This window comes from Bos mutus, chromosome 13 (assembly GCF_027580195.1).
Source record: "Bos mutus isolate GX-2022 chromosome 13, NWIPB_WYAK_1.1, whole genome shotgun sequence".
Classification (NCBI taxonomy): Eukaryota; Metazoa; Chordata; class Mammalia; order Artiodactyla; family Bovidae; genus Bos; species Bos mutus.
This window is the reverse complement of record NC_091629.1, coordinates 23,479,706-23,505,270: the sequence shown is the minus strand read 5'-3', so window position 1 is coordinate 23,505,270 and position 25,565 is coordinate 23,479,706. Positions and strand designations below refer to the sequence as shown.

Here is a 25,565-nt window from a genome sequence, read left to right as displayed (position 1 = left end):
GGAGGGGATATATGTATGTGTGCGTGCTAAGTCGCTTCAATCAGGTCCGACTGTGCAATCCCATGGACTGTAGCCCACCAGGCTCCTCTGTCCGTGGGATTCTCTAGTCAAGAATACTGGAGTGGGTTGCCATTTCCTCCTCCAAAGGATCTTCCCCACCCAGGGATCGAGCCCGCATCTCTTACGTCTCCTGCACTGGCAGGAGGTTCTGCCCACTGAACCACCTGGGAAGCCCACATATATATACACATAGCTGATTCACTGTTGTTGTACAGCAGAAACTTAACACGACATTATAAAGCAATTATACCCCAATTTAAAAAAAAGTAATAAGTATAAACAGCGAACTTTCTGGAAAGGAAATCTGCAGACTGTTGGTCCTCTGCTGGAAAATGTCCTGGGGACACTGCCCCCCTATCCCCTGGGGGACCCCACCTACCTTTGACGAGCTCCGGCCTGTAGGCCTTGCGCAGCTGCTCCAGGAAGCCCTTGTAGAAGGACTCGGCCTGCTCTGCAGGCATGGCCAGGTGGAAGTCGGGCTTGTTCCCCTTGAGGACACACTGCAGGGTGAACTGGCTGACGCACAGCACCTCGTACTGCTTGTCCATCACGCTCTTCGACCAGTGTTTCCCACTTTCATCCTCAAATACACGCAGGTTTAAGATCTTCCGGACCCTAGGGGAAAACCCGGGTGAGAGCCACCTAGAGACCCGCAAGACCCAGACACACCCATGCCCCTAAAATGTCACCAGTGCTCTGCAGACGGGGAACACTGTGCTGGCTCCATCGCCTACATGACGGATGACCTCGGGCAAGTTCCTTTCCTCCCTGCACCTCATCAGTAAAAAGTGAGAGTGCTGGTCACTAAGTTGTGTCAGACTCTTCTGGACCCCATGGACTATAGCCCACCAGGCTCCTCTGTCCATGGGATTTCCCAGACAAGAATACTGAATGGGTTGCCATTTCCTTCTCCAGGGGTTCTTCCCCACCCAAGAATCGAACCTGGGCCTCCCGCATTGTGGGCAAACTCTTTACCGTCTGAGCCCTTCAGTAATGGGATAATGCTGCTGCTGTTGCTGCTGCTGCTGCTGCTAAGTTGCTTCAGTCGTGTCTGACTCTGTGCAACCCCATAGATGGCAGCCCACCAGGCTCCCCCATCCCTGGAACTCTCCAGGCAAGAACACTGGAGTGGGTTGCCATTTCCTTCTCCAGTGCATTTAAGTGAAAAGTGAAAGTGAAGTCGCTCAGTCGTGTCCAACCTTCAGCGACCCCATGGACTGCAGCCTTCCAGGCTCCTCAGTCCATGGGATTTTCCAGGCAAGAGTACTGGAGTGGGGTGCCACTGCCTTCTCCGAATGGGATAATAACAGTCCTTTCTTTTATCAGCCCCTCTAATTCACAGAGCTTCCAGTGGGAACTTGAGCTGAGATGACGAACCCTTCTTCACTATCTGCTCCTTCAAGCTGGGGCTATATCAAAACATGAGCTCAGTTCTATTTTCTAGAGAATTCAATTTTTACACAGGGGTAAATGATGACCCTTTTTAACAATTCGGCAAACACCCTGGAGAAAACTCATGGTCAGTGCAGAAATGCAGGAAGATCTGGGGAGAGACATTTTGACAACCATGTCACAGGCTCCTTATAGCCAGAGGGGCTTTCCCTGTATGTGGGGATGACAAAGGACATCCACCTCAGCAAGGAAGAGGACTGGCTAACATTTATAAGGTCAGACTTGAGACAAATAACAAACAACTATTTCCATGCAAGCTGCAATTCCACCCCCTGAACCCACCTGTGTGGATGATGCCAAAGACACGTTCAGAGCCTCTACAAATACTCGCTCGCCACCAGTTTTGTAGGCGCCTTCTGCAGGGGACATGTCCATGGCCCCTTTTCCATGGCTGAGGTCCACCTTCTGTTGAGTCCTCTCTCTGAACCACCAAGTTACATACTAGCTCTCCATTTTGTCAGAGCCACAGAAAGATTCAGACCCAGGCCCCAGCTTTTAACCCCTACACCACCCCCAGCCTCCTGTGTATCTGAGGGACAGCTATGGAAACACCGACATTCGTGAAGTGGTACTGAATGGTCCTTGCCAGACTAACACCTTAGCAGGAATTCGGTTCCAAGTCTGCTTTTCAACCTAACACAAAAGGGACTACTGGGCGCTGCTGCACTTTTGCTCTGGGTACCAAAGGGCAGAGAGAAAACAGATCCAAGCTTTGGAAGAAAGTGTGCCAGGTAGTGCTGGGGAGAGGAAACGTGAGGACAGGCCAGTCAGGCAATAACAGTGACAAAGCTCCCACCTTAGAAGAGAGAGCACCGGCTTCCAGGTCAGGCAGCCCAGGTTCTAGTCTGGAGTCAGGCTTTGTGCTACATACATGTGTGCGACCGTCAGCAGGTAACGTAACCTCACTGACCTGCAGATCCTCATGTGTCCAGTGAACAACTGAACATTTCTGACATGTGTAACAGGGCCCAGACAGTGCAGCTCAAACTGGAAACATAAACTATTCATGTGAAAAGAGGCTCAGTGTTTGCATTAGGAGAATGGCTCGAGGCTGCAAGAGCACACAGGGACAGAGGCTGAGCTGCGCTCCAGCCCGCCACTGACGTCACCCGCCAGGTGACGGCTCTTCCCTGCCCTCCTCGTCCGTGACACAGAGGTGGCCACAATGCATCGAAAGGCACACAGATGAAAGTGACAGAGGCTCACTTTACAGGAGCAAAACACTACGGAAGTTCCGTGTGTGTGTGTGTATATACATATATGTATCTTTTTTTTAAGTTCTGTTATATATTTATTTATTTGGCTGCACTGGGTCTTAGTAGCAGCACATAGGATCTTCAATCTTCTTTTTGGCATATGCAAGATCTTCAGTTGCAGCATGTGAGATCTAGTTCCCTGACCAGGGATTGAACCTGGGGCCTCTTGCATGGACAGCATGGAGTCTCAGCCACTGGACCACCAGGGAAGTGCCTATATATACATACGTATATATGTCTGTGCGTATATATCATATAAAGAACTAGCCAGCTAGCTGGACAACCAGCACATATCCCACCAGAACAGCAGTGATGTGGAATGTAAGATAAGATGCCTCTTACATGTGCTCCAGTTCCTTCTGTGTATCTTCCAAGGAAATACCCAGCAACACGCAGATGCCCCGTCCAATGGCGCTTATCTGTTCTCCTCCAACTGGGAAGGCAACAAAAGGGAAAAGAGACTCAGAACCAGGCAGGTGCCATGAAGCACGTATGAGTATCCACAGGAAAGCTTAAACGCTGTACTTGTAACTTCTTTGGCAAAGGCCACAGGTACTGAAACATATAAGAGCTTACATTAACTCAGTATTATGATCATAGCTGCCCATTCTGATTTGACATCTGGAATGAATGAGTTGTGAACAACCGTGACACATGATTTTCAGGCCTCATGTTCATTTGTGTTACCATGAGTGAGACACCTGAAATTTTCTATGAGTCTGCCCATCTGTAACAACAGAGCTTTCCTCCCAGAGAATCCAGCTTAGCTATGTTAGTTCTGAGAAAGGAAATACTTGCTTTTCTTGAAAATCAGCAAACTGGGTAACACAATACAGAATGCAAAAACATTTATGTCATACAAAATAAATGATTTCTCTACTAACTGCAGAAAAGAGAAATATACATAAAAAATACATCTTAAAAGTTAAGCTTCAAGTCAGAAAAATTCTATTATTTCCCAGTTTATTACTAATGTTGCATTATAAGCCAATGACCTCCAAATCTTTTTGAATGATGCACCCCACCCATAAAAAAGAAAATTCTCTGAACACAGATTTCTATTTCAAATATTTGCGTGTATTTAGAGTCAACTGTTGGAGAAGGCAATGGCAACCCACTCCAGTACTCTTGCCTGGAAAACCCCATGGATGGAGGAGCCTGGTAGGCTGCAGTCCATGGGATCGCGAAGAATCAGACATGACTGAGTGACTTCACTTTCATTTTTCACTTTCATGCATTGGAGAAGGAAATGGCAACCCACTCCAGTGTTCTTGCCTGGAGAATCCCAGGGACAGGGGAGCTTGGTGGGCTGCCATCTATGGGGTCACACAGAGTCGGACACGACTGAAGCGACTTAGCAGCAGCAGCAGCAGAGTCAACTGTACACTCTGGGCTTCCATGGTGGCTCAATGGTAAAGAATCCACCTGCCAATGCAGGAGATGCAGATTCCATCCCTGGGCTAGGAAGATCCCGAGGAGAAGGAAATGGCAACCCACTCCAGTGTTTTTGCCTGGAGAATCCCAGGGACGGGGGAGCTTGGTGGGCTGCCATCTATGGGGTCACACAGAGTCGGACACGACTGAAGCGACTTAGCAGCAGCAGCAGCAGAGTCAACTGTACACTCTGGGCTTCCATGGTGGCTCAGTGGTAAAGAATCCACCTGCCAATGCAGCAGATGCAGATTCCATCCCTGGGCTAGGAAGATCCCCAGGAGAAGGAAATGGCAACCCACTCCAGTGTTTTTGCCTGGGAAATCCCATGGACAGAGAAGCTGGGTAGACTACAGTCTATGGGGTCGCAAGAGTCAGATACGACTTAGGGACTAAACAGCAAGTACACAACACTACCATTTTATCAATGGTGGCACACTACTTAAGCAAGAAACATTATTACAGGGGTCAAACTAAAGCCATATTTCAAATGTTTATCTTCATAATTTTCAATTTTAGGGCCAACTTGTTACTGAAGCTCATTAGATTATTGATGTTTGGTTACTTTATTCTGTACTGACCTAATGTTCCAATCCAGAGAAGGGTCAGCTCTGATATTTTTTTGCTGTCTGCTTCTGCTGGATGATAATATCCATAAATGTTCCTGACAAGGCATCGCATACTGTGCCATGTCCCACATCCTGCAAGCTCAGGAAAGAATGAGAAACCCTCCATTTCTGCAGGCATCTGACAAGGGACCATCTGACAGTCAGAAACCAGGAAAGTATATGCCTCGACTTATTCCTTAAATAACTCTTTTTACAGCTTAACGTTTCTTATTTTTATACTTTAAAAAACCAAACATTTTAATATTTTCTTCTATGCTTTTTTTTTTGTAATGGACTATGAGTGATGAACCACTGACTCAAAATATGAAACCAAAATCATCTATCCTGACATAGCCAGTAAACACTCAGGGTTGTTTGCCTGTTTGTATGGCTTTAGAAAACTTCGGCTCTATTTGTTCTTTAATTAAATCCATATTATTTTCTTACAATATCAGTATTTTAAAATTTTTCCCCAGAGTATATTTTAAAAACTGAAAAAATGATTATTGAACTATGTTCACCATTAAAGTAATGCCATATGCATTATAGAAATTTTTTAAAAAAACAGGAAAGAAAAAAAGAACACAGAACATCCAAAGACAAGCACTTTAGTATGTTACTGATTGATTTCCTTTTGAGATTTCTCCACTCACAGATTTTACTCCATATTTGTTCTCCACCGAATAATATTATATATAAATTTTTGTGTCTCATCTTTTAACAGCACATGGGCATGTTTTCACATTATGAGCTTTTCCTAAACATCTTTTAGTTGCAGCCCATCCAGTGAAACAGCTGCATTCTATCCATGGATGGACTAACCATCCTATTTGGCCAGATAAATGGCTTGCTTTCAAGTTCTCACTTCAATAAATAACACCGTGGTGAAAATCTTTGGACACTAAAGACCTTTTTTTTTTAACAGACGTTTCTGTATAGCATAGTTTTAGGTTCATAGCAAAATTGAACAGAAGGTACAGAGGCTTCTCATATACCCTGCCCCCAGACAGTTCCCCCCACCACCAACGTCCCTCATCAGATGGTATATTTGTTCCAAACAATGAACCTCCATGGACACGTCATCATTCAAAGTCCACAGTTTACACCAAGGGTCACTTTTGGTGTTGTGGGGGTTTGAACAAATGTCTCATGACATATATCCACCATGACACTATCATATAGAGCAGTGTGACTGCCCTAAGAGACCTCAGGGCTCTGCTGGCTCATCCCTCTAAAGCTTTTTCCACAATTAGGATTAACATCGTAGATAAATCCTCAGAAGTAGAATCACAATTTGAAGTGTTTCAAATCACTATGTGAAGAGTTTCAACATTTTCATAATGTGGTATTGTCCTAAAGAACAAATTATGCACCAAAGCCTTGAAATGACACTTTCCTTTTGGAGAAGTTATGCCCCTCCCTAGGGATGTTTTATTATAGACAAATGGATTTCTAAAGGGAAAAAACACAGGGCTAGGAAAGACCTGAGATATTTAGTCAATATAAATTTATTTTGTGTAAATATAAATTTATTTAGTTTATAAGTAAACTAAAATAGTTTATTTGATGCCATGTATGTTGGCACCATACAAGACCTCTTCTTTGAGAAGAATTCACCACCTAATTAATCCATTCAAACCCAACCAATCTCTTTCCAACATTCTATGAATCTATTCACATTTCAGCTCATAAAGCTGAGTGAGGAATCTAAAAAAGAGGTATGTATGTATATGTGTAACTGATTCACTTTGCTATGCACCTAAAACCAACCATTGTAAGTCAACTATACTCCAATAAAAATTAAAGAAAAAGCTGAGTGATAGACATGGGGGTTACTGTCTTGTTCCATCCATGTAACCATATGAATATGTCTGAAATGTTCCATCATTTTAAAGCTTTTAAAATTAGATGATCACAATAACCAAGCTAAGGCATCAATGTGCCGGACCATGTTCATAAAGGAGGCTACTACATAATGTGACTCCTAATATTCTCCTCTGTCACTCATAAAATCGGAAGTTGCATTTTAGAACCTTTGAAATAAAATGCCACTCACGAAAGGCCACATGGCAGTGGAGCCAGTCATCCTAAAGCAATCAGAAAATGTCTCTGTTGTAATTCAAGGAGAAGGCCTGGCTAACCAAAGGCTCCTCCAGCACTGCGAGAGAATTCCATCTTATTAACTCCTAACCACAGTTAGCACTCTTGCATGTTTTTTCTTTTTTTTTCCTTAACATGCAGGATGGTTTCTACGTTGTTTTTAATCCAAAGCATGTAATTTAAATAGTAAACTAAAATCATTCAAACTATGCAGCTAATCTCACAGAATCATGTTTTTAATCAGATTGGCAGAATGGAGAGTTGTCGGTTAGGACCAAAACTCAACGTTCTGCAAAGTGTGCTCGCTGCTCATGACGATCACATTGAGCAGACTGCAAAATTCTTCTCAAAAAAAAAAAAAAGGCAATAAACCCCAGAGTTATACTATCCCCCGTTACTCCAGGACCATATCGCAAACCAGTTACCAAAACACCTCAGAAATCATGTTGCAGGACTGAAAAGTAGAATCTCAGATTTAAATACATGGTTTTACCGAGTTTGATGGTTTCTTTAGGGGAGTTTGCTGTTTCGTTCTTAGAGCTATACTTTCTTGGACACAAAAACACGCGTTTGGTATACACTGGCTTGAGGGCAGGGTTATCTACAAGGGAAACAATACTAGAATTCTGCCAATAAGAATAGGAAAGACTAGAAGACAATGTAGTCATTCCAAAAAAAAATAATAATGTTAACATCTTTATGATCTTGTCTGAGTTTTGAAACGATTCCCTTGTACCCACTAGTCATCTGGACCCCTGATGTCCACACGAGACCACAAGTGACCAGGAGAAAGACTGAGGGCCGCGAGGCTCGGTCCACGAGAGACTGGTGGAAAGAAACGCCTCCCGATGCTTCAGGGTCTCCCCGGGTTACGGGAGCGAACACGCTCAGAACCAGCCCCTGCGAACACCTGTCAGGAGCGCGCACCTCGCGGGGCGTCCAGCTCCAGGAAGACCGGGACACGGAGAAAACCCGGGGCGGGTGTGGGGGGACAGAAAGGCACAAACGCCGAGGGGAGCGGCTGGGGAGGAGCTGCGCGCTCCGGAGACGCCCCCCCACGCGCAGCCCAGCAACACCCCGCGGAAGGGCGGGCCGGGGGACGCCCGGGGGTGCGGCCATCCGCGCTCCGAACAAAAGCAAGCGCCGCTGAAGACGACGGTCACCGCGTCCCTCAGCGGAGACCCGGCGGCCCTTGGAGAGCGCCGCGGGCCGGGGGACGGAGGAGCGGTCGGGGTGCTCGGGGCCGCGGGGCTGGGATCGCCCGGGGGCGGCGCCCGGGAGAACCCTTGGCAGGGGCAACCGGGCGCGGGGTCAGGGCGGCTCCTCCCGGCCCCGCCCGACTGACCTGTGACGCTGGCCCGGGTGACGCGCTGCACCACGGCCTTCATGGCGGCGGCTGCGGCGAGCGGGGCGGCGCCGGGCGGCTTCCGGCCTCGGGGACTCCGCGGGCGGCGCGGCGGCCGGCGCCCTCTGCCGGGGATACCCGGAAGCGCGCCGCAGCGCGGCCCCGCCGGCCTCGCCCACCGCAGGTTGGTCCCGCCCTCCGTAAGTTGGCCCCGCCCTCCGTGTAGCCCCGCCCCGCGGTGGGCCCCGCCCACTCCCCGTTCCTGCCCACCCAGAGCTGAGCCCCGCCCAGACTCAACCCCTTTCCCGGCCCCCACTCCTAGGCAGACTCACAGGTGCTAAGTTTCTGCTCACATCCCGCCAGTCATCCCTGCATCCCAGCTTTGTCCCGATTCCTAATCCTAACCGTGTTCCTCCTGCCGTTTCCCACCCCTCTGACTCCAGATCCTCCCAAATTCCTTTTCCCTTGTCTTCCTCCCTCTGCAGCTCCTCAGAAACCAGACATAAGAGGATCTGCTGCCTAAAATAGCCATCTAACTGTTTAGGTCAATCCTAAAGGAAATCAACCCTGAACATTCATTAGGGACGGATGCTGAAGCTCCAATACTTGGCCACCTGATGCGAAGAGCCAACTCCTTAGAAAAGACCCTGATGCTGGGAAACATTGAAGGCAGGAGGAAAAGGGAGCAACATAGGAGATGGTTGGATGGCATCACCGACTCAACGGACACGAGTTTGAATAAGCTCTGGGAGATGGTGAAGGACGGAAGCCTGGTGTGCTGCAGTCCGTGAGATCGCAGAGTCGGACACAACTGAGCAATTGAACAACAAACTGTTTAAGTACTCATTTGACCTACCTGTCATGTTTCCTGCAGAGATACATGATTCTGTAATTCTAATTCCTTCTCTAATCCTAATATTTGGCCTCTCTTACAGGATTATTAGAAGGTTTGAATAAAATACACTGTGTAAAAGTGCTTGGAAAGCTGCAAAGGACTGTACAGATATTACCCTAACAATCATTGTCACAGATTAAAAAAAAAAAAACAAAACTCCTCTGAGTGTGTCTTCTTCAGTCTGATAGTGCTGGTGGGTACAGAGGAATGGGGTTCCTGATATTCCTGAACCAAACTTGGTCTTCCCTGCCCTACTTTTGTGCTGAGCACCTCAGAAATGGCAGCTGGTTTATGGTCTTTTTGTATCTTAGTTTTCATAATTGTGGGCTTCCCAGGTGGCTCAGTGGAAAGAATTCAGCTGCCAATGCAGGAGACTCGGGTTCCGCCCCTGGGTCAGGGAAAATCCCCTGGAGAAGGAAATGGCAACCCAACTCCAGTATGCTGCTGCTACTGCTAAGTCACTTCAATCATGTACCCCAGAGACAGCAGCCCACCAGGCTCGGCCGTCCCTGGGATTCTCCAGGCAAGAACACTGGAGTGGGTTGCCATTTCCTTCTCCAATACATGAAAGTGAAAAGTGAAAGTGAAGTCACTCAGTCATGTCCGACTCCTCGCAACCCTATGGACTGCAGCCTACCAGGCTCCTCCATCCATGGGGTTTTCCAGGCAAGAGTACTGGAGTGGGGTGCCATTGCCTTCTCCAAACTCCGGTGTACTTGCCTGGGAAATTCTATGGACAGAGAAGCCTGTCAGGCTACAGTCCATGGGATCCCAAGAGTCAGACACAACTTGGCTACTGAGCACATATCCACGTTCATTTCTGCCCCACTGTGACTGTGCATGGGTGCTGTTATTTGTAGTCCCTTATGGTTTCTTTGTATCCTGTTGCTGGAGCTGACCTCTGTCCAGGTGCAAGCACTCAGGTTGAAGGTCCCAGGTTTCAGCCTGTGTCACCCTGACCCTTCTCTCCTGAAACAGGTCACAAACTCTCATGTGAGAGATGCCCCTCTATACTGGGAGGAAAGGAGCAGTCTTATTTCCAAAGACAAAAGCTCACCAAGAAGAATCTGAACCAATAAGCTTTGCAGTTTCCCCCAGTTTACTTGCCTACCTCATATTCCTTAACCTGTCATGTTCCTCCATGATTCTTCAGTTCAGTTCAGTTCAGTTCAGTCACTCAGTCGTGTCTGACTCTTTGCGACCCCATGAATCGTAGCATGCCAGGCCTCCCTGTCCATCACCAACTCCCGGAGTTCACTCAGACTCACGTCCATCGAGTCAGTGATGCCTTCCAGCCATCTCATCCTCTGTCGTCCCCTTCTCCTCCTGCCCCCAATCCCTCCCAGCATCAGAGTCTTTCCCAGTGAGTCAACTCTTCACATGAGGTGGCCAAAGTACTGGAGTTTCAGCTTTACTATCATTCCTTCCAAAGAAATCCCAGGGCTGATCTCCTTCAGAACGGACTGGTTGGATCTTCTTGCAGTCCAAGGGACTCTCAAGAGTCTTCTCCAACACCACAGTTCAAAAGCATCAATTCTTCGACGCTCAGCTTTCTTCACAGTCCAACTCTCACATCTATACGTGACCACTGGAAAAACCATAGCCTTGACTAGACAGACCTTTGTTGGCAAAGTAATGTCTCTGCTTTTGAATATGCTATCTAGGTTGATCATAACTTTTCTTCCAAGGAGTAAGCATCTTTTAATTTCATGGCTGCAGTCACCATCTGTAGTGATTTTGGAGCCCAAAAAAATAAAGTCTGACACTGTTTCCACTGTTTCCCCATCTATTTCCCATGAAGTGATGGGACCGGATGCCATGATCTTCGTTTTCTGAATGTTGAGCTTTAAGCCAACTTTTTCACTCTCCACTTTGACTTTCATCAAGAGGCTTTTGAGTTCCTCTTCACTTTCTGCCATAAGGGTGGTGTCATCTGCATATCTGAGGTTATTGATATTTCTCCCGGCAATCTTGATTCCAGCTTGTGCTTCTTCCAGCCCAGCGTTTCTCATGATGTACTCTGCTGCTGCTGCTGCTGCTGCTGCTGCTGCTAAGTCACTTCAGTCGTGTCCGACTCTGTGCGACCCCATAGACGGCAGCCCACCAGGCTCCGCCATCCCTGGGATTCTCTAGGCAAGAACACTGGAGTGGGTTGCCATTTCCTTCTCCAATGCATGAAACTGAAAAGTGAAAGTGAAGTCGCTCAGTCGTGTCCGACTCTTAGTGACCCCATGGACTGCAGCCCACCAGGCTCCTCCATCCATGGGGTTTTCCAGGCAAGAGTACTGGAGTGGGGTGCCATCGCCTTCTCCAGATGTACTCTGCATATAAGTTAAATAAGCAGGGTGACAGTATACAGCCTTGACGCACTTCTTTTCCTATTTGGAACTAGTCTGTTGTTCCATGTCCAGTTCTAACTGTTGCTTCCTGACCTGCATACAGATTTCCCAAGAGGCAGGTCAGGTGGTCTGGTATTCCCATCTTTTTCAGAATTTTCCAGTTTATTGTGATCCACACAGTCAAAGGCTTTGGCATAGTCAATAAAGCAGAAATAGATGTTTTTCTGGAACTCTCTTGCTTTTTCGATGATCCAGCGGATGTTGGCAATTTGATCTCTGGTTCCTCTGTCTTTTCAAAAACCAACTTAAACATCTGGAAGTTCACAGTTCATGTATTGCTGAAGCCTGGCTTGGAAAATAGAATTTTGAGCATTACTTTACTAGCGTGTGAGATGAGTGCAATTGCAAACATAATGACAAAAACATACATACACACACAAAACACAGGCCTGCTTCTTTAGGTCTTCATCTCCTTATCAAGACTCTCATGTCATGTAAGTGAAGTGAAAGTCGCTCAGTCATCTCTTTGCAACCCCCTGGACTGTAACATGCCAGCCTCCTCTGTCCATGGAATTCTCCAGGCAAGAGTCCTGGAGTGGGTAGCTGAAAACTTTATATAAATCTGTATGCTTTTCTCCTGTTGATTTGTCTATCACTTTACTTTTTCAGACCTGAGGAGAATAAGGAAAACTTTTTCCTCCCCTAGAAGAGAAAGTTTCAAGTTGAAAACAAGAAAGAGTCATTTGGCCAGAAAAGACTACAAAATATTATGCTGGAATGTTAAATACTACACACTCAGATCAGATCAGATCAGTCGCTCAGTCGTGTCTGACTCTTTGCGACCCCATGAATCACAGCAAGCCAGGCCTCCCTGTCCATCACCAACTCCCGGAGTTCACTCAGACTCACGTCCATCGAGTCAGTGATGCCATCCAGCCATCTCATCCTCTGTTGTCCCCTTCTCCTCCTGCCCCCAATCCCTCCCAGCATCAGAGTCTTTTCCAATGAGTCAACTCTTCACATGAGGTGGCCAAAGTACTACACACTAAGTTGCCAAAAATAGTATCACCGGTAGTAAAACAAACATCATACACTTCTGATACTTCACTGAGGAAAGACATGCTATCACTTTAGTGGTATTGTCTGCCAAAAACATATAATCTGAATCCAATCATGAAGCAAGATCAAACCTAAATTAAGGAGCATTCTACAGAATGCAGATTGAAGGCAGAAGGGGACGACAGAGGATGAGATAGCTGGAGGGCATTACTGACTCAGTGGACAAGAGTTTGAGCAAGCTCCTGGAGATGGTGAAGGACAGGGAAGCGTGGCATGCTATCCTCCATAGGGTCACAGAGTCCAACACGACTGAGTGACTGAACAACAACTACAGAGTAACTAGAATAATCCTTCAAAAATGTCAAGGAAAAGAAAATCTGAGATATTTTTCCAAGTTATACGGAGCTTTTCTTTTCCATTTTTGGCACCGCACAGCAGACAGGATCTTAGTTGCCCAACCAACGACAGAACCTGGACCCCCAGCAGTGAAAGTTCCAAGTCCTAACCATTGGACTGCCAGGGAATTCCATGTTCATACGCGTATTTCATATACATCTCCTTCTGATTTAGGTGCATTTACGTGGGTTTGTCACTTGCAACCAACGGAGACCAGTGGAGAAAACCCTGCAGCACCAGAGGGCAAGGACCCGGATCCTCACTTTGTACCCCCATCTCTAGAATACTAGTAGCCACTGTTGGGATTTAATCCACATCAGCTGAAAGGATGAGGGTATCTGTGCTGCTCCTAAAGAACCGATGGAGTCTACTGAATCCAGGAGTTACGACCCAGTTCATAATACACTTACCAAGCACCCACATAGTACACAAAGGGCTGCTCCAAGTCCCAAACTAAACGTGGGGGTTTCCCAAACCTAATCTTAAAGGGACCACAGAAGCTCTGTTTGACAGCAACATGAAAGAAGTATAAAGTTACATCAACTAATTTCAGAACACCAAGTTTACAAAGTTCAATATGATATTTCACTTCAATCTTTCACTCCTGTGATACAGAAGGACACCCGCTGAATATGCAATTTACTTTTCTTCAAGGGGATATTTATTGCCTATTTTTTATTTTATTTTAAAGCAAACTTAAATGTATTCACTTTTCACAAATGGAAAGTGGAAATCAAGGTATCTCTCAAATGTATATGCTGAACCAAAGTTCTGTTTTCAGAGTTCAGCAGTCAATCATGATTTTGGTCCAGGGCCACTAGTCCATGATTTCAAATAATTGATGATCCTGGCAGTAACTGGAACAAAATCTTCTCTATATGTGACAATCGTTTCCACATAAAAGCCTTGTGGGGGCTCAGATAGTTCGTTTCTTGAGGCATCCTTTTGTTCTACTTTATCACCTTAAAAAAGAAAAAAAAAAAGGAACATCTGCATCATTAACTTTTTTTTCTTTTTTTTTTTATAGTTGATCACAAACTTCTAACTATACAGCAGTCATTAGAATTATTAGTAGAGTCTTGAAAATTAAATAAACTAAGGTAAGAATTACCCCACCCCATCAGATTCCTGACACCATTGTCAAAAGAATTTTTTAAAATAATTTTTTAAAAAAAATGACCACTATAGGGGACTTCCCTGGTAGTCCAGACACTAAGACTCGGAGTTCCCAATGCAAGGGGTCCTATTTCAATCCCTAATCAGGGAACTAGATCCCACATGCCACAACCAAGACACCCGAAGTCAATAAATAAATGTTTTTTTTTTTTTCAAATGACCACTACAGAGATAAATGTTTTAAAACGCTCAATTGTGGATATGTGTATTTTCAGGCCCCTGGTAATTTTCAACACCAAACGAAATCATCAGCACAGTTTTTACATAAAAAGCTTTACTGAAATATATTTTTCATATACACATTTAACTCACTTATACAATTCAGTAGTTTTTAGTCTTTCCAGATCTGTGCAATCAGCACCAAATAAAGTTTAGAATACCAGACACACACACACACACAAAAACCCTGATTTTTTTAGCAGTCGCTCCCCACCAAGCCCCAGGCAACGCCTACTCTGGAGGAAACTAGATTTATACCCCATTTCTGAAAGCTGGAGGATTTCCTCTTTGGTAGGTAATCTATTGGGAAAATTTCAATACTCCAGCAGGTGCAAGTCCTGAAACCCTTTGCTCGCTGAATGGGAGGAAGGCTGATGCTATAGGAGCATCGCCTCTTTAAACCACCTTCTAGTGTCTTTTGACATTTGACCGGGAACCTCACAAATTCTTCAAATTCTGAGGACAGTGACGGCCTCATTCAATAACTCAGCAAGGTCGAGGGAAAAGGCTCTAAAAGTCCTTTCCTGCTGGTTCCATGATAACGATAAGCAGTCGCCCCAGTGCTCCGTAGAATAAACCTGGGGAAGCGGCCCCGCGAAGCCACTTCCGCTAACCGCCCGGACACGGCCCACGAAAGGCCGCGCGTCTGCGGAGGTCCTGCCAGAGAGCCGTACCTGGCGGCTTGCTCTTTTTCTGACTCAAAAAAATCAAGGAGCCCAGCAGGGTCCAGGCGCCCAGTCCGTAAACGACTGACATCCGCCGGTACCAACGAAGGGCTTGCGCCGGCCGCATGACACCGCCGCGTAGACCACACTCCTCCGAGTCTCGGGTGAAGGCGGGCCTTCCGGTCTGCGCGTCACCGCCGCCGCCTCCAATGAAGAGCCGCCTTGGGCAGCCGCTTCCGGCGTTGGCCCCCGATGCATCCTGGGGCGTGTAGTACGGACCTCCCACCCGGAAAGAACTCAGGTGTGGGGCTGGGCCCGAGGGCTTCCGTCTTTTGCCTGGAACCCACGACCTTGCCTTCCATGTGACGGGGCCCTATGACAGCTTCTCTTAAGCACACCTCTCAGTTCAGTTCAGTCGCTCAGTCGTATCCGACTCCCTGCGACCCCATGGACAGCAGCATGCCAGGCTTCCCTGTCCATCACCAACTTCCAGACCTTGCTCAGACTCGTCCATCCATTCGGTGATGCTATCCAACCATCTCATCCTCTGTCGTCCCTTTCTCTTCCTGCCTTCAACCTTTCCCAGCATCAGGGTCTTTTCCAATGAGTCAGTTCTTTGCATCAAGTGGCCAAAGTATTGGAGCTTGCATAATTGTAACGACATGCCTTACAAAGGCTTCAGGTGGCACTTGTTTTGGGGTCCCCCCCCCTTTTTTTTGGACCCCTTAGCTTGTGGGATCTTAGTTTCCTGACCAGGGATGAAGCCAAGACCCCTGCACTGGAAGCAGAGCCTTAATTACTGGACTGCCAAGGAAAGCCCCTGGCACTTATTTTTATTGGAATATAGTTGATTTACAATGCTGTAGTTTCAGGTATAGAGCAAACTGAATCAGTTTACATATACATAGATCCCCTCTTTTTTAGATTCTTTCCCATATAGGTCATTACAGAGTATTGAGTAGTTTCCTGCACTATAGATTAGGTCCTTATTACTCCTGGAAACTAACAGAGGAGTCCAACAAAAGAAATTCCTGGATGACAGCTGTCGTAGCAATTGTGTGTTAGTTGCTCAGTCATCTCCAACTCTTTGCGACCTCAAGTAGCCCTCCAGGCTCTTCTGTCCATGGGATTCTCCAGGCAAGAATACCAGAGTGGGTTGCAATGCCCTCCTCCAGGGGGATCTTCTACACCCAGGGATCAAACCCAGGTTTCCTGCATCCCAAGCAGATTCTTTACCATCTTAGCCATCGGGGGCCTATGTGAAAGGGGACATAACCTCAAAACAAGAATGAACTCCACTGGGTAGAATAGCTAGAATTTTTATAATTGAGGTAACGTTGGTTTATAACATGTTTCACATGTACATTATAATTCAAGTTCTGTATGCACTGCAGTCACTTCACTACCACAATCCCTAGTTTCCCTCCATCACAGTACAACAGACCCCCCCCCCTTAATCCATTTCACCCTTCCCCATCCCTCCTCCACTGGTAACCACCAATGTGTTCTCTGTATCTCAGGTGAGGGAGGGACAGTGCCACTCCAGACCACTCAGCCTCAACAGCTGCACATTATTTCTTACGTTTCCTTATCTGTTAATATTTGGACAGTAAATGAAGATTAAGTTCAGGAATTACTTGTTGGAGAATTTACATAAAACATACTCAAGACTTACAGAGACTTCAGAAATCAAATATGTATTAGCACTATTTTAACCAATGCTTTCTCCATCCAGATTTATTTCCTTTCTGATCATTGATTTTCATGTAAGCAAGTTGCCAAAATACATTAGCTCTGATTTTATACAGACTCTAAAAGTTAGGATACAAAAAGCATATAAACATCTACCAATACCAAAATGTTTATGACCTTAAAATTTCAGAGAGTAAGAAAAGGGCACAGATAAGGAATATAAATAAATTAAAATCTAAATAGTTACTAACACTTCGATTATTTATTAAAATTCATTGGCAAAGTAAAAGGAATGTTAAGCCTTTATAAACATTTGTGAACACAAAATGACAGTGTTTTCTTCCATTTCCTGCCTATATCCTTAACTCAACAAGCACTGGAGACAGCCAGCTTCTTCAGATGGTCCATGAACACCTGCAGGCTAACGTCATCAGTGAGGATGGGCGCTCCCGTTTCCTGAAATAAAACGAGAAGGGTTTACTGGCAGGTATCTTAAAAGCTGGTTAAAATTCATAAATTAGGGACTTTCCCCTCAGGAAACTAGAAGTGCTGTCCCTCTGCCAAGAATACTCCTGTCACCCATGCCCATCTCCTACCGAGCTAACTAATTTTTTCAAGTGAAGCATAGTTTCCTCACAAAACCCTCCCTGATCCACTAAGATCTGGCCATCCCTGCCACTACACAGTTCTGAGAACATGCTCTCTTACTTCATCCTCTGTGTAATTCTCAGGACTCCTCCAGAGCTGGCTCCCACATGACAGAATTCAAAAGAGCAACAAACTCACCATTAAGAGTAAGAAATGTTAACATCCTCTCTCAAGAACTTATAGAACTATACAGATAATCAGCAGAAGTATATAAGAATTCAACATCACCATCAACTAACAGGACCTAGCTGACATTTACAGAACAATCTATAAATCTATCCAACAGCAGAATACCCAATCAAGTGACCATGGAACATATAGGCCAAACAGACCATATCCTAGACCATAAAACAAACCATCAAATTTTTTAAAAACTGAAATAATGCAAGGTATATTGTTTAACCACAATGGAATCAAAATAAAATCAATAACTAAAGACAAAAAGAAAATCTCTGGAAACTAAACACTTATAATCCAAAAGACAAAAAAGAACTCTCAAAGGAAATTTTAGAAAATGTATCAAACTGAATGAAAACAAGAATACAACAATCAAAACTTGTGGGACACAGCAAAAGTCATGCTGCAAAGGGATTCAGAAGTACTAAATGCATACAGTGAAGAAGTGAAAAGTCTCAAATCAATAATCTAAGCTCCTATCCTCAAGAACCTAGAAGATGAAAGATATAAACCCACAGCAAGCAGAAGAAAATAAAGATTAGAGCAGAAATCAATGACCCAGCAAACAGATAAAAGGACAAGAAAAGGAAATAACGGGTTTCAAATTGGAATGGAAGAAATAAACTGCTTCTACTTGAAGAAGTCTGTAAAAAATCCCAAGGAATCTACCAAAAAACTGTCAAAGGTAGTAAGTGACTCAGGAAGGTCACAGGACACAAGTCTACAAAAATGACTTTATGTTATGCTTGCTGACTTATGATTCTTTGATTTTATGATAGCATAAAAGCAATACTCATTCAGTAGAAATCATACACCGTATTTTACATCTTGAGTTTTGGTCTCTTTCCAGGCTAGTGATACACAGCCCGTTTCCTGTGATGCTGGGCAGGTCCCAGTCAGCCACACTAATCACATGGGTGAACAACCAAGACACAACCATTCTGACCCAGACAACCACTCTGCTTTTCACTTTCAGTTCAGTATTTAATAAGTTACATGAGATACTCAATACGTTCTGTGTTATTATAAAATATGTTTTGTGTTAGACGGTTTTGCCTCACTATAGGCTGATGTAAGTGCTCTGAGCATATTTAAGGCAGGCCAGGCTAAGCTATGATGTTTAGCAGGTTAGGTGTATTAAATGCATTTTCAACTTACGATACATTTATTCAGATGTAATCCCAGTGTAAGTTAAAGACCTGTACTAGCAATGAACAACTGGACACCGAAATTAAAAATACAGTATCACTCAGAGTCACTCAAGAAAAAAAGAAAAACTGATGAAAGAAATAAAAACAGACTTAATAAATGGAGAGACGTACTGAGTTCACAGATAGGAAAGCTCAATAAAGGTACCAACTCTCCCAAAATTGACAGAGAGGTTCAGTGCAATTTTTACCAAACTTCCAGCAAGATTTTTAAAAGATAGATACAAGATTATTGTACAACTCATATGGAAATGCAAAGAAATCAGAATAGTTAAGCAAGTTTTGAAAAAAAAGTGACAGAAACCAGTCTACCTGATTTCAAAACTTACTATGCAGCTACAATAACCAAGACTGTATAGTGTTAGTAGAGAGACAGAAACATAGGTCAACAGGACAGAACAGAAGCCCCAAAGTGGACTCACACAAATATGCCCAAATAATCTCTGACAAATATGCAAAAGCAATCAATGGAAAAAAGGTAGCCTTTTCAAGTAATGGTACTGGAGCAATCGGATACCCATAAACAAAAAATAAACCTAAGCCTCACATCTCATACAAAAATTAACTCAAAATGGATCACAGACTGAAATGCAAATTTAAAGTAAAAAAAGTCACAGGAGATATTTGGAATCTAGGGTAAGACAAAGATTTCTTGACATCAAAAACACAATCCATTAAAAAAAAAGTGCACTTCATAGAAATAACTTTTACTTTACAAAGACCCTGTGAAGACAATGTATACACAAACCAGAAGTGAGAGAAAACATACGCAAACCATGAATCTGACAGAAGATTAGCATCAAGAATATATAACTCTCAAAACTCAATCATTTCTAAAAAACAAATCCAATTAAAACATAGGCAAGACACAGCCTTCACCGAAGAAAACACATAGATGAGAAAGCACCAAAAAAGATGTTCAACATCACTAGCTATTAGGAAAATGTAAATCAAAACCACGATGTTATACCACTCACATCTGTCAGGACACAAAATAAGAATAATGACAACATCATACGCAGACAAGGACAGAGAAATGAGGCTTCATACACTGCAGCTGGGGATATAAAAGGAGACAGTCACTCTGGAAAAAGAGTATGGCAGTTTCTTTAAAAACTGTGAACTATCAGCCAACTCAACTAATGAACTCCTAGGCATTTATCACAGAGAAATGAAGACTTATGTTCAAGAAACTTGTACAAGAATGTTTACAGCAGCTTTATTCCTAATGGCCAGAAACTGTGAACACCACAGCTGTTCTTCATGGGTGAATGATAAACTGCAGTATGTCTACACCATGGAACACTACTCAACCAATAAAGGAGCAAATTATCCACACATCCAACAACCTGGATCTCTAGATAAGCACGCTGAGGGGAGAAAGGCCAGTCCCCCAAGATTATGTGCCGTGTGGTTTCATATATGTTCACTGATTCGCAAAAGTTTCTGCTATACAGCAAAGTGATTCAGCTACATATACATGTGTAAATATATTCTTTTTCACACTCTTTTCCATCACGGTTTATTACAGCATGTTGAATATAGTTCCCTGTGGAACCTTTTTCATGAGAAAATTACAGAAATGGAAACCAGGACATGAGCTGCCAGGTGTTAGGGAAAGGGTGGAGGCAGGAGGGATGTGAGTGGCACTATAAAAGGCAACACAAGAGACCCCTGGGGAGATGGAAATGCATATCTTGACCTCATCAATGTCCATATCCTGGTTATGATATTGTTATAGCTCTGCAAGATGTTACCACTGGGGGAACTGGGTTAAGGAATAGGGGATCTTTCTGTGTTATTTCTTACAACTGCATATAAATTTTTAAAAATTACCACCCCCAAGAATGCTCTATGAAAAATAAGACTCATTTAAGGGAGACATAAATGCTGGGAATAATCAGATAAAGAAGCCAGGGCTGAGAAGTGAAGAGGAGGGAGGAGGAGTGGTGAGCAGGAGCAGAGGGGAGACAGAGCAGGAAGCGGAGGGCTTGGGGAGATGCTGCGTGTCTCTGAGGGGAGCACACGGAGGTCACAGGTCAGCATCCGGTCCTTTGGCATGAACCCATCAAACTCCACTGTGCACTGCAGAAGGGGATCCACATGTCTCCCTGCCCCTAGCCTACACAGTAGACTCTAGTCGCCCCCTTATCCACAGTGGACAGGTTCCAAGACTCCAGTGCCTGACACCACACACGGGTAGAATGGAACCCTGCATATACTAAGGTTTTCCTATACAGGTGTTAACAGGCAGGTGGTGTGGACAGCGTGGATGCACCAGACAAAGAGAACACGGGTGAGAGGGAACAGGAAGGTGTGAGGCTTCATCAGGCTACTCAGAATGGTGTGTAATCAAAAGTCATGAATTATTATTTCTGACTACTTTCTCAGGTAACTGAAACCTTATAAACTGAAAATGCTGGTAACAGAAAATTTCTATATTATTCAAAGTTTTCTTCCCAGCAAAACACCCAAATTATCTCTGGGCCAAAAAGGATTCAATTTGTAGCATTTATTTATTTTCTCACTTCGGGTTTTTTTTTTTTGGTCACACCATGTGGCTTGCAGAATCTTAGTTCTAGGGCAGGGCTCGAACCCTGGGCCCTGGCAGTGAAAGTGCTGAGTCCTAACCACTGTACTGCCAGGGAATCCTCCAATTTGTAGAATTTAAAAGCAACATTTTAAAAAAGTAGCCTGGCCTCTCCTCAATTTCCTGACAGTTACTCACCTGTCCCCAAGCATACAGGTTATTGTGTGTCTGAGACGGATTCACTTTGGACAAAAGAAATCGAGCCTTAAAAAAAAAAAAAAAGTAGATTTAAAGATTAAAAATGGCATTAATATTAGTTTAACAGGAAAAAAACGTCTTTACTTTTTTTTTTTTTGGTTAAATTAGAAGTTTTTTTACCACACGGGAACCCATTTGTTCAGTTTATGCCCAAAGGCTCTCCATTCACTGGGCTCCTGAAAGACGAGGTATATTTTACTCTGGTAATCCTCTCCTTTCCACACCAGCATATTCTAACCACTCATTTAGAAAGAAGTTGTATTTGGAAGCCACCTGCCTGTTGATTTCGGTCACCATGTGAAATACTGACCAGGCTGTGTGGATTTAGAGCCTTCAGAGGCATCGTGCACGAGGCCAGCAGAGCAGCGGGCCGAGCTGGCTCACCTGACTGCCACCGTGCTCTGTGTGGATGTACCGTGGCATCGGGAACCGCGCCTGCAGGATCTCCTGTGCATCATCCAGGGGCGCCTGCAGGAGATGCTTGAAGTTTTCATACTCGGGCATGTCCTGGTAGCCTGCCTTCCGCCACTGGGCTATGGTCTGCAGCAAACAGACAAATCACAACTTGTTGTGGAGATGCTGTAATGACAGTCTTAGGATGGTCCTGACATTCTAACACTCCACTCAGGACCTGTTTCTAGTGACAAGGTCTTAAGTCAGGAAAGACGAGTTGCAGAGGGGAGCCAAGTGGATCTGACCAGGATACCACCATCTGAAAAAAGTCTCAGGTTATAAAACGCCTGTTAATATTAGAAAACAATTTCTTCCTTGCAGGACATTTGAAATCACTTCTAATGTACAGACACCAGAGAGTCAAGTCAGTTGTTAAAAAGAAATGAACTGAAGGTAAAGAATGTATCAATATATAATAGAAAAAAAGAAAACATCCTTGAACATAGAGGATTTTCTTTTGAGGAATCCCTCCTTTCCTTAAGGCACAAACCTCTCAGAGAAAGGAATGAACACCACCTACAGCCATCCTTGGGAACCACAGACCTGGCATAAGGTTCACTGGGCCATGTTATCTCAGGTAAACACTCTAGTCCCAAACTTAGCGGTGTTTACTAGTAACTCTAATGCAATTCCGAAAGGACAGTGTGAATATAAAGAGTTCACTGAGAAAAAGTAAACTGATTTTGCCTGACAACTCAGAAAGCAATAAATCATAGTGATTTAAAAGGACCACCTAAAAAAAAGTATGGAGGTTTCTCAGAAAACTAAAGACAGAACTATCATATATGACCACTTCTGGGTATATATCTGAAAGAACAAAAACATTAATTAAAAAAGATACGTGCACCCCAATGTTCATAGCACACTTCTCACAACTGCCCAGATATGGAAGCAACCTAAGTGTCCATCAACAGATGAATGGATAAAGAAAACATGGGATATATACACAACTCTACCCTAAAAAAAGAACAAAATTTTGTCATTTGCAACAACATGGATAGACTTGAAAGGCGTCATGCTAGTGAAATAAGTCAGACAGAGAAAGATAAATACTGGATCAGCTCACTTATATGTGGAATCTGAAAAATACAACAAATTAGTGAATATAATGAAAGAGAAACAGTCACAAAGATCTAGGGAACAAGCTAGCGGTTACTGGTGGGAGGAGGAAGGGGCAGGATAGAGCTCAAGGATGTACTTAACAACGTGAGAAAAGTAACCTTTAAAAATTGCAAAAAAATAAATAAATAAAAATTGCATAAAAAAATTTTAAAAATGTAAAAGGACCACTTCAGATTTACTTACAGCAAGTAATATTGAAATTACTTAGTATACAAATACCATAACCAAGGTCTTACCTCACCAAGATAAATGACAATTTGGAAGAAGGTGTCCATGAGCAGAATTCTGTCAGCAAGAATGCTGCTGCTGTCCAGGAGCACGGGCTGCAACACAGGGAGAGAACGGCGTGGGTCTTCCCTTGGTGCCCACATGGCCACCTGCCAGCCCCCCACCCAGGGCCAGCCCCCCGCTTCCCTCCAGGCAGCTGCAGGGCCGAATATACACTGCAGGGAGGTTCACCCCCTCTTCGTGCCAAGTTCCCACTTTCTGCTCTGATGGGGCAACTCTAGGTCTCAATTTTGTACAAGAAAGAGATTTAAATAATCTCTCATCAACTGGGAAGCAAGATGAATGTTATCTTCTGCTCTAGGAACCAGAAATAATTCCAAATTTTGTTTTGTGCTAGAAATAAATTCTATCAGAGACATATTTCTCTCAAATCTACTGCGGTAGATGACAGAGAACTACAATGCCTACATGAAAAAGAACATCCTTTAATACCAGTTTTAAAGTTCATTTGATTATGACTTTTATTTCAATAATAAAAGTATACTTAAACTCATTAAGGGAAATCTGAAAATTTCTGCTAAAGAACAACAAATATGGTCATTGTGGTTTATTTTTTTTATAGTTTTCATTCCTGGTGGCTTTTTAAAAATCATCTTTAATCTAACATAAGGATTTACTTTATTCTATTACTTAAACTTTGTGAATATTTCTGATTACTTAACTTCCCTACTTTGAACATTTGGACTGCTTTCTAATTTTATGCATCCTGTGACTTTTTCCTATGCACGTTTTTTTAATACTCAGAAATGCTGCTAAATTACTATAAAGACTCAAAAGATTTCTTTCTTATAGTTTTGCTCGAAGAGTGAACTTGCTAGACTAAAAGCACTCCATATCAGCTGATTCCTAGTGCCTAGGTCCCTTACCTCTGGGGGGCCGTGGAAAGAGTAGGAATACAGGATGGGCTGGATCATGATGAGGGACTGGGTGAGGTCCTGCCGGGCAAAGTGGTGCCGATAATACGAAGACTCGTCAGGGCTATTGTTGAAGACTTGAAGGAATGGAGACCTTCTAAGATGGAACATGAACTGCATTTACAAAAAAAAAGGACAAAGCACATAACTGTCACCTTCCTAGACCCCCAGAGAGCAGAACTGCCACCACCCATAGACAGAAGAACCAGCCCTCAGGACCAAGGCCTTCAGGCGCAGTGAGCTGAGGCTGGGATGGCAGCCCATGGCCGGGGAACAGGGAGGGGAGAGCTGAAAGATGACCATTCTTTACTGAGGTGAAAGTGGCTGAGATTTGCTGCTCAACAATTGAACATACTCAACACTACCAAACTGCACACTTAAAAATGGGTGAGAGGGTCAATCGTATGCTGTGGGGTTTTCACAATTAGAAATAAACATTTCTAAAAAAGAGGGGGTTCTCTGGGGAAGTCAAAGTTTCCACATGGAAGGTCCAAGGTAGAGAAGCTTGTCTTCTTGTGGGCCTTCTTCTAGCCTCGACAGTTCGCACAGAGGCCAGACGGACACACGTCAGAACCGCCCAGCCAGCCCGTCCAGTGAGCTAGGCTCTTGAGCCTCCCTGAAGCCCTAGAGTCCAAGTTAAACAAGCTAAAGACTGAAATCTAGGTCAACTCACCAAATCGAGTATCCAGTAAGGTAATACCTGTTTGTGTAGCAAAGTCCTAACAAGTTCCCTTAAAAATGAAAGTCTGCTTCTTCCTACTTATTCCTCACTAAGGCATCCCTGAGGGAAGGAGGAAAACGTTGAGTTTGCCTCCTGTTCTGGGGAAGCTGCTCTGTGAAGGGCCCGACCCACACACCCCAGGCCCGGCTACAGGGCTGGCTCCCAGCCACCAAGTGAAACAGGCGCCTGGCCCTCAGCAAACCACGAATCAGAGATCATGCCATGGCCTCACAGCAAGGGGCCTGTTCTGCCTTCTCCCCAAAGTCTGTGCACCTGCTCTCTGGGTGTCCCCTGTGTCTCCCAAGGGGCTCTGGCACCATTTGACCTTGACCTGAATGACCTTCATCACCTACAGATGAAGTCTCCAAACACATGGAGTCTTCACTTTACCCTGAGAGCAGTGAGCTTTATTTATATGACTTTCTTCTTTTGTTATTTAACATGTATTACTTACCTGAGGATACAGAGAGAAGGAATCTGATAACCTAAATGACATGGGGTCTTCTTTGTTATACTGTCCAAACTTCTGACACTGGTGAGAGAAAACAGGAAA

The 25,565-nt window shown here is 44.3% G+C and overlaps 3 protein-coding genes across 10 annotated transcripts in view; all 3 read right to left on the bottom strand.

Annotated features, from left to right (window-relative positions):
• Positions 1–8,431, bottom strand: part of DTD1 (D-aminoacyl-tRNA deacylase 1) — a 135,204-nt gene extending 126,773 nt beyond the window's left edge. For all 3 annotated transcript variants that reach the window (XM_070381139.1, XM_070381140.1, XM_070381138.1), the window contains exons 1-3: positions 8,253–8,431; positions 3,111–3,201; positions 440–675 (exon numbers count right to left, since the gene is read on the bottom strand). In XM_070381139.1, coding sequence (XP_070237240.1) covers positions 440–675; positions 3,111–3,201; positions 8,253–8,295 — 370 coding nt within the window. In that variant the 5' untranslated portion in view covers positions 8,296–8,431. The remainder of the gene's footprint in view (positions 1–439; positions 676–3,110; positions 3,202–8,252) is intronic.
• A 5,168-nt stretch (positions 8,432–13,599) lies between these two features.
• On the bottom strand, positions 13,600–15,515 carry SMIM26 (small integral membrane protein 26). Its single transcript, XM_014483262.2, has 3 exons — positions 15,497–15,515; positions 15,011–15,280; positions 13,600–13,903 (listed from the first exon to the last, which is right to left on the bottom strand). The coding sequence occupies exons 1-3, from the start codon at positions 15,513–15,515 to the stop codon at positions 13,737–13,739; spliced, it is 456 nt and encodes a 151-aa protein (XP_014338748.1). The 3' UTR covers positions 13,600–13,736.
• Positions 15,516–16,682: 1,167 nt separating this feature from the next.
• Positions 16,683–25,565, bottom strand: part of SEC23B (SEC23 homolog B, COPII coat complex component) — a 30,676-nt gene continuing 21,793 nt past the window's right edge. For all 6 annotated transcript variants that reach the window (XM_070381137.1, XM_070381136.1, XM_070381134.1 and 3 more), the window contains 6 exons: positions 25,467–25,544; positions 24,244–24,405; positions 23,326–23,412; positions 21,899–22,054; positions 21,455–21,520; positions 16,683–17,149 (listed from right to left, as the gene is read on the bottom strand). In XM_070381137.1, coding sequence (XP_070237238.1) covers positions 17,060–17,149; positions 21,455–21,520; positions 21,899–22,054; positions 23,326–23,412; positions 24,244–24,405; positions 25,467–25,544 — 639 coding nt within the window. In that variant the 3' untranslated portion in view covers positions 16,683–17,059. The remainder of the gene's footprint in view (positions 17,150–21,454; positions 21,521–21,898; positions 22,055–23,325; positions 23,413–24,243; positions 24,406–25,466; positions 25,545–25,565) is intronic.

Bases quoted from the DNA above. Each gene is read 5' to 3' on its own strand.
- SMIM26 (XM_014483262.2), bottom strand. The intron at 13,904-15,010 runs GTACGGCTCTCT...TTCTTTTTTAAG, and splicing joins GAAAAAGAGCAAGCCGCCAG to GTGATAAAGTAGAACAAAAG.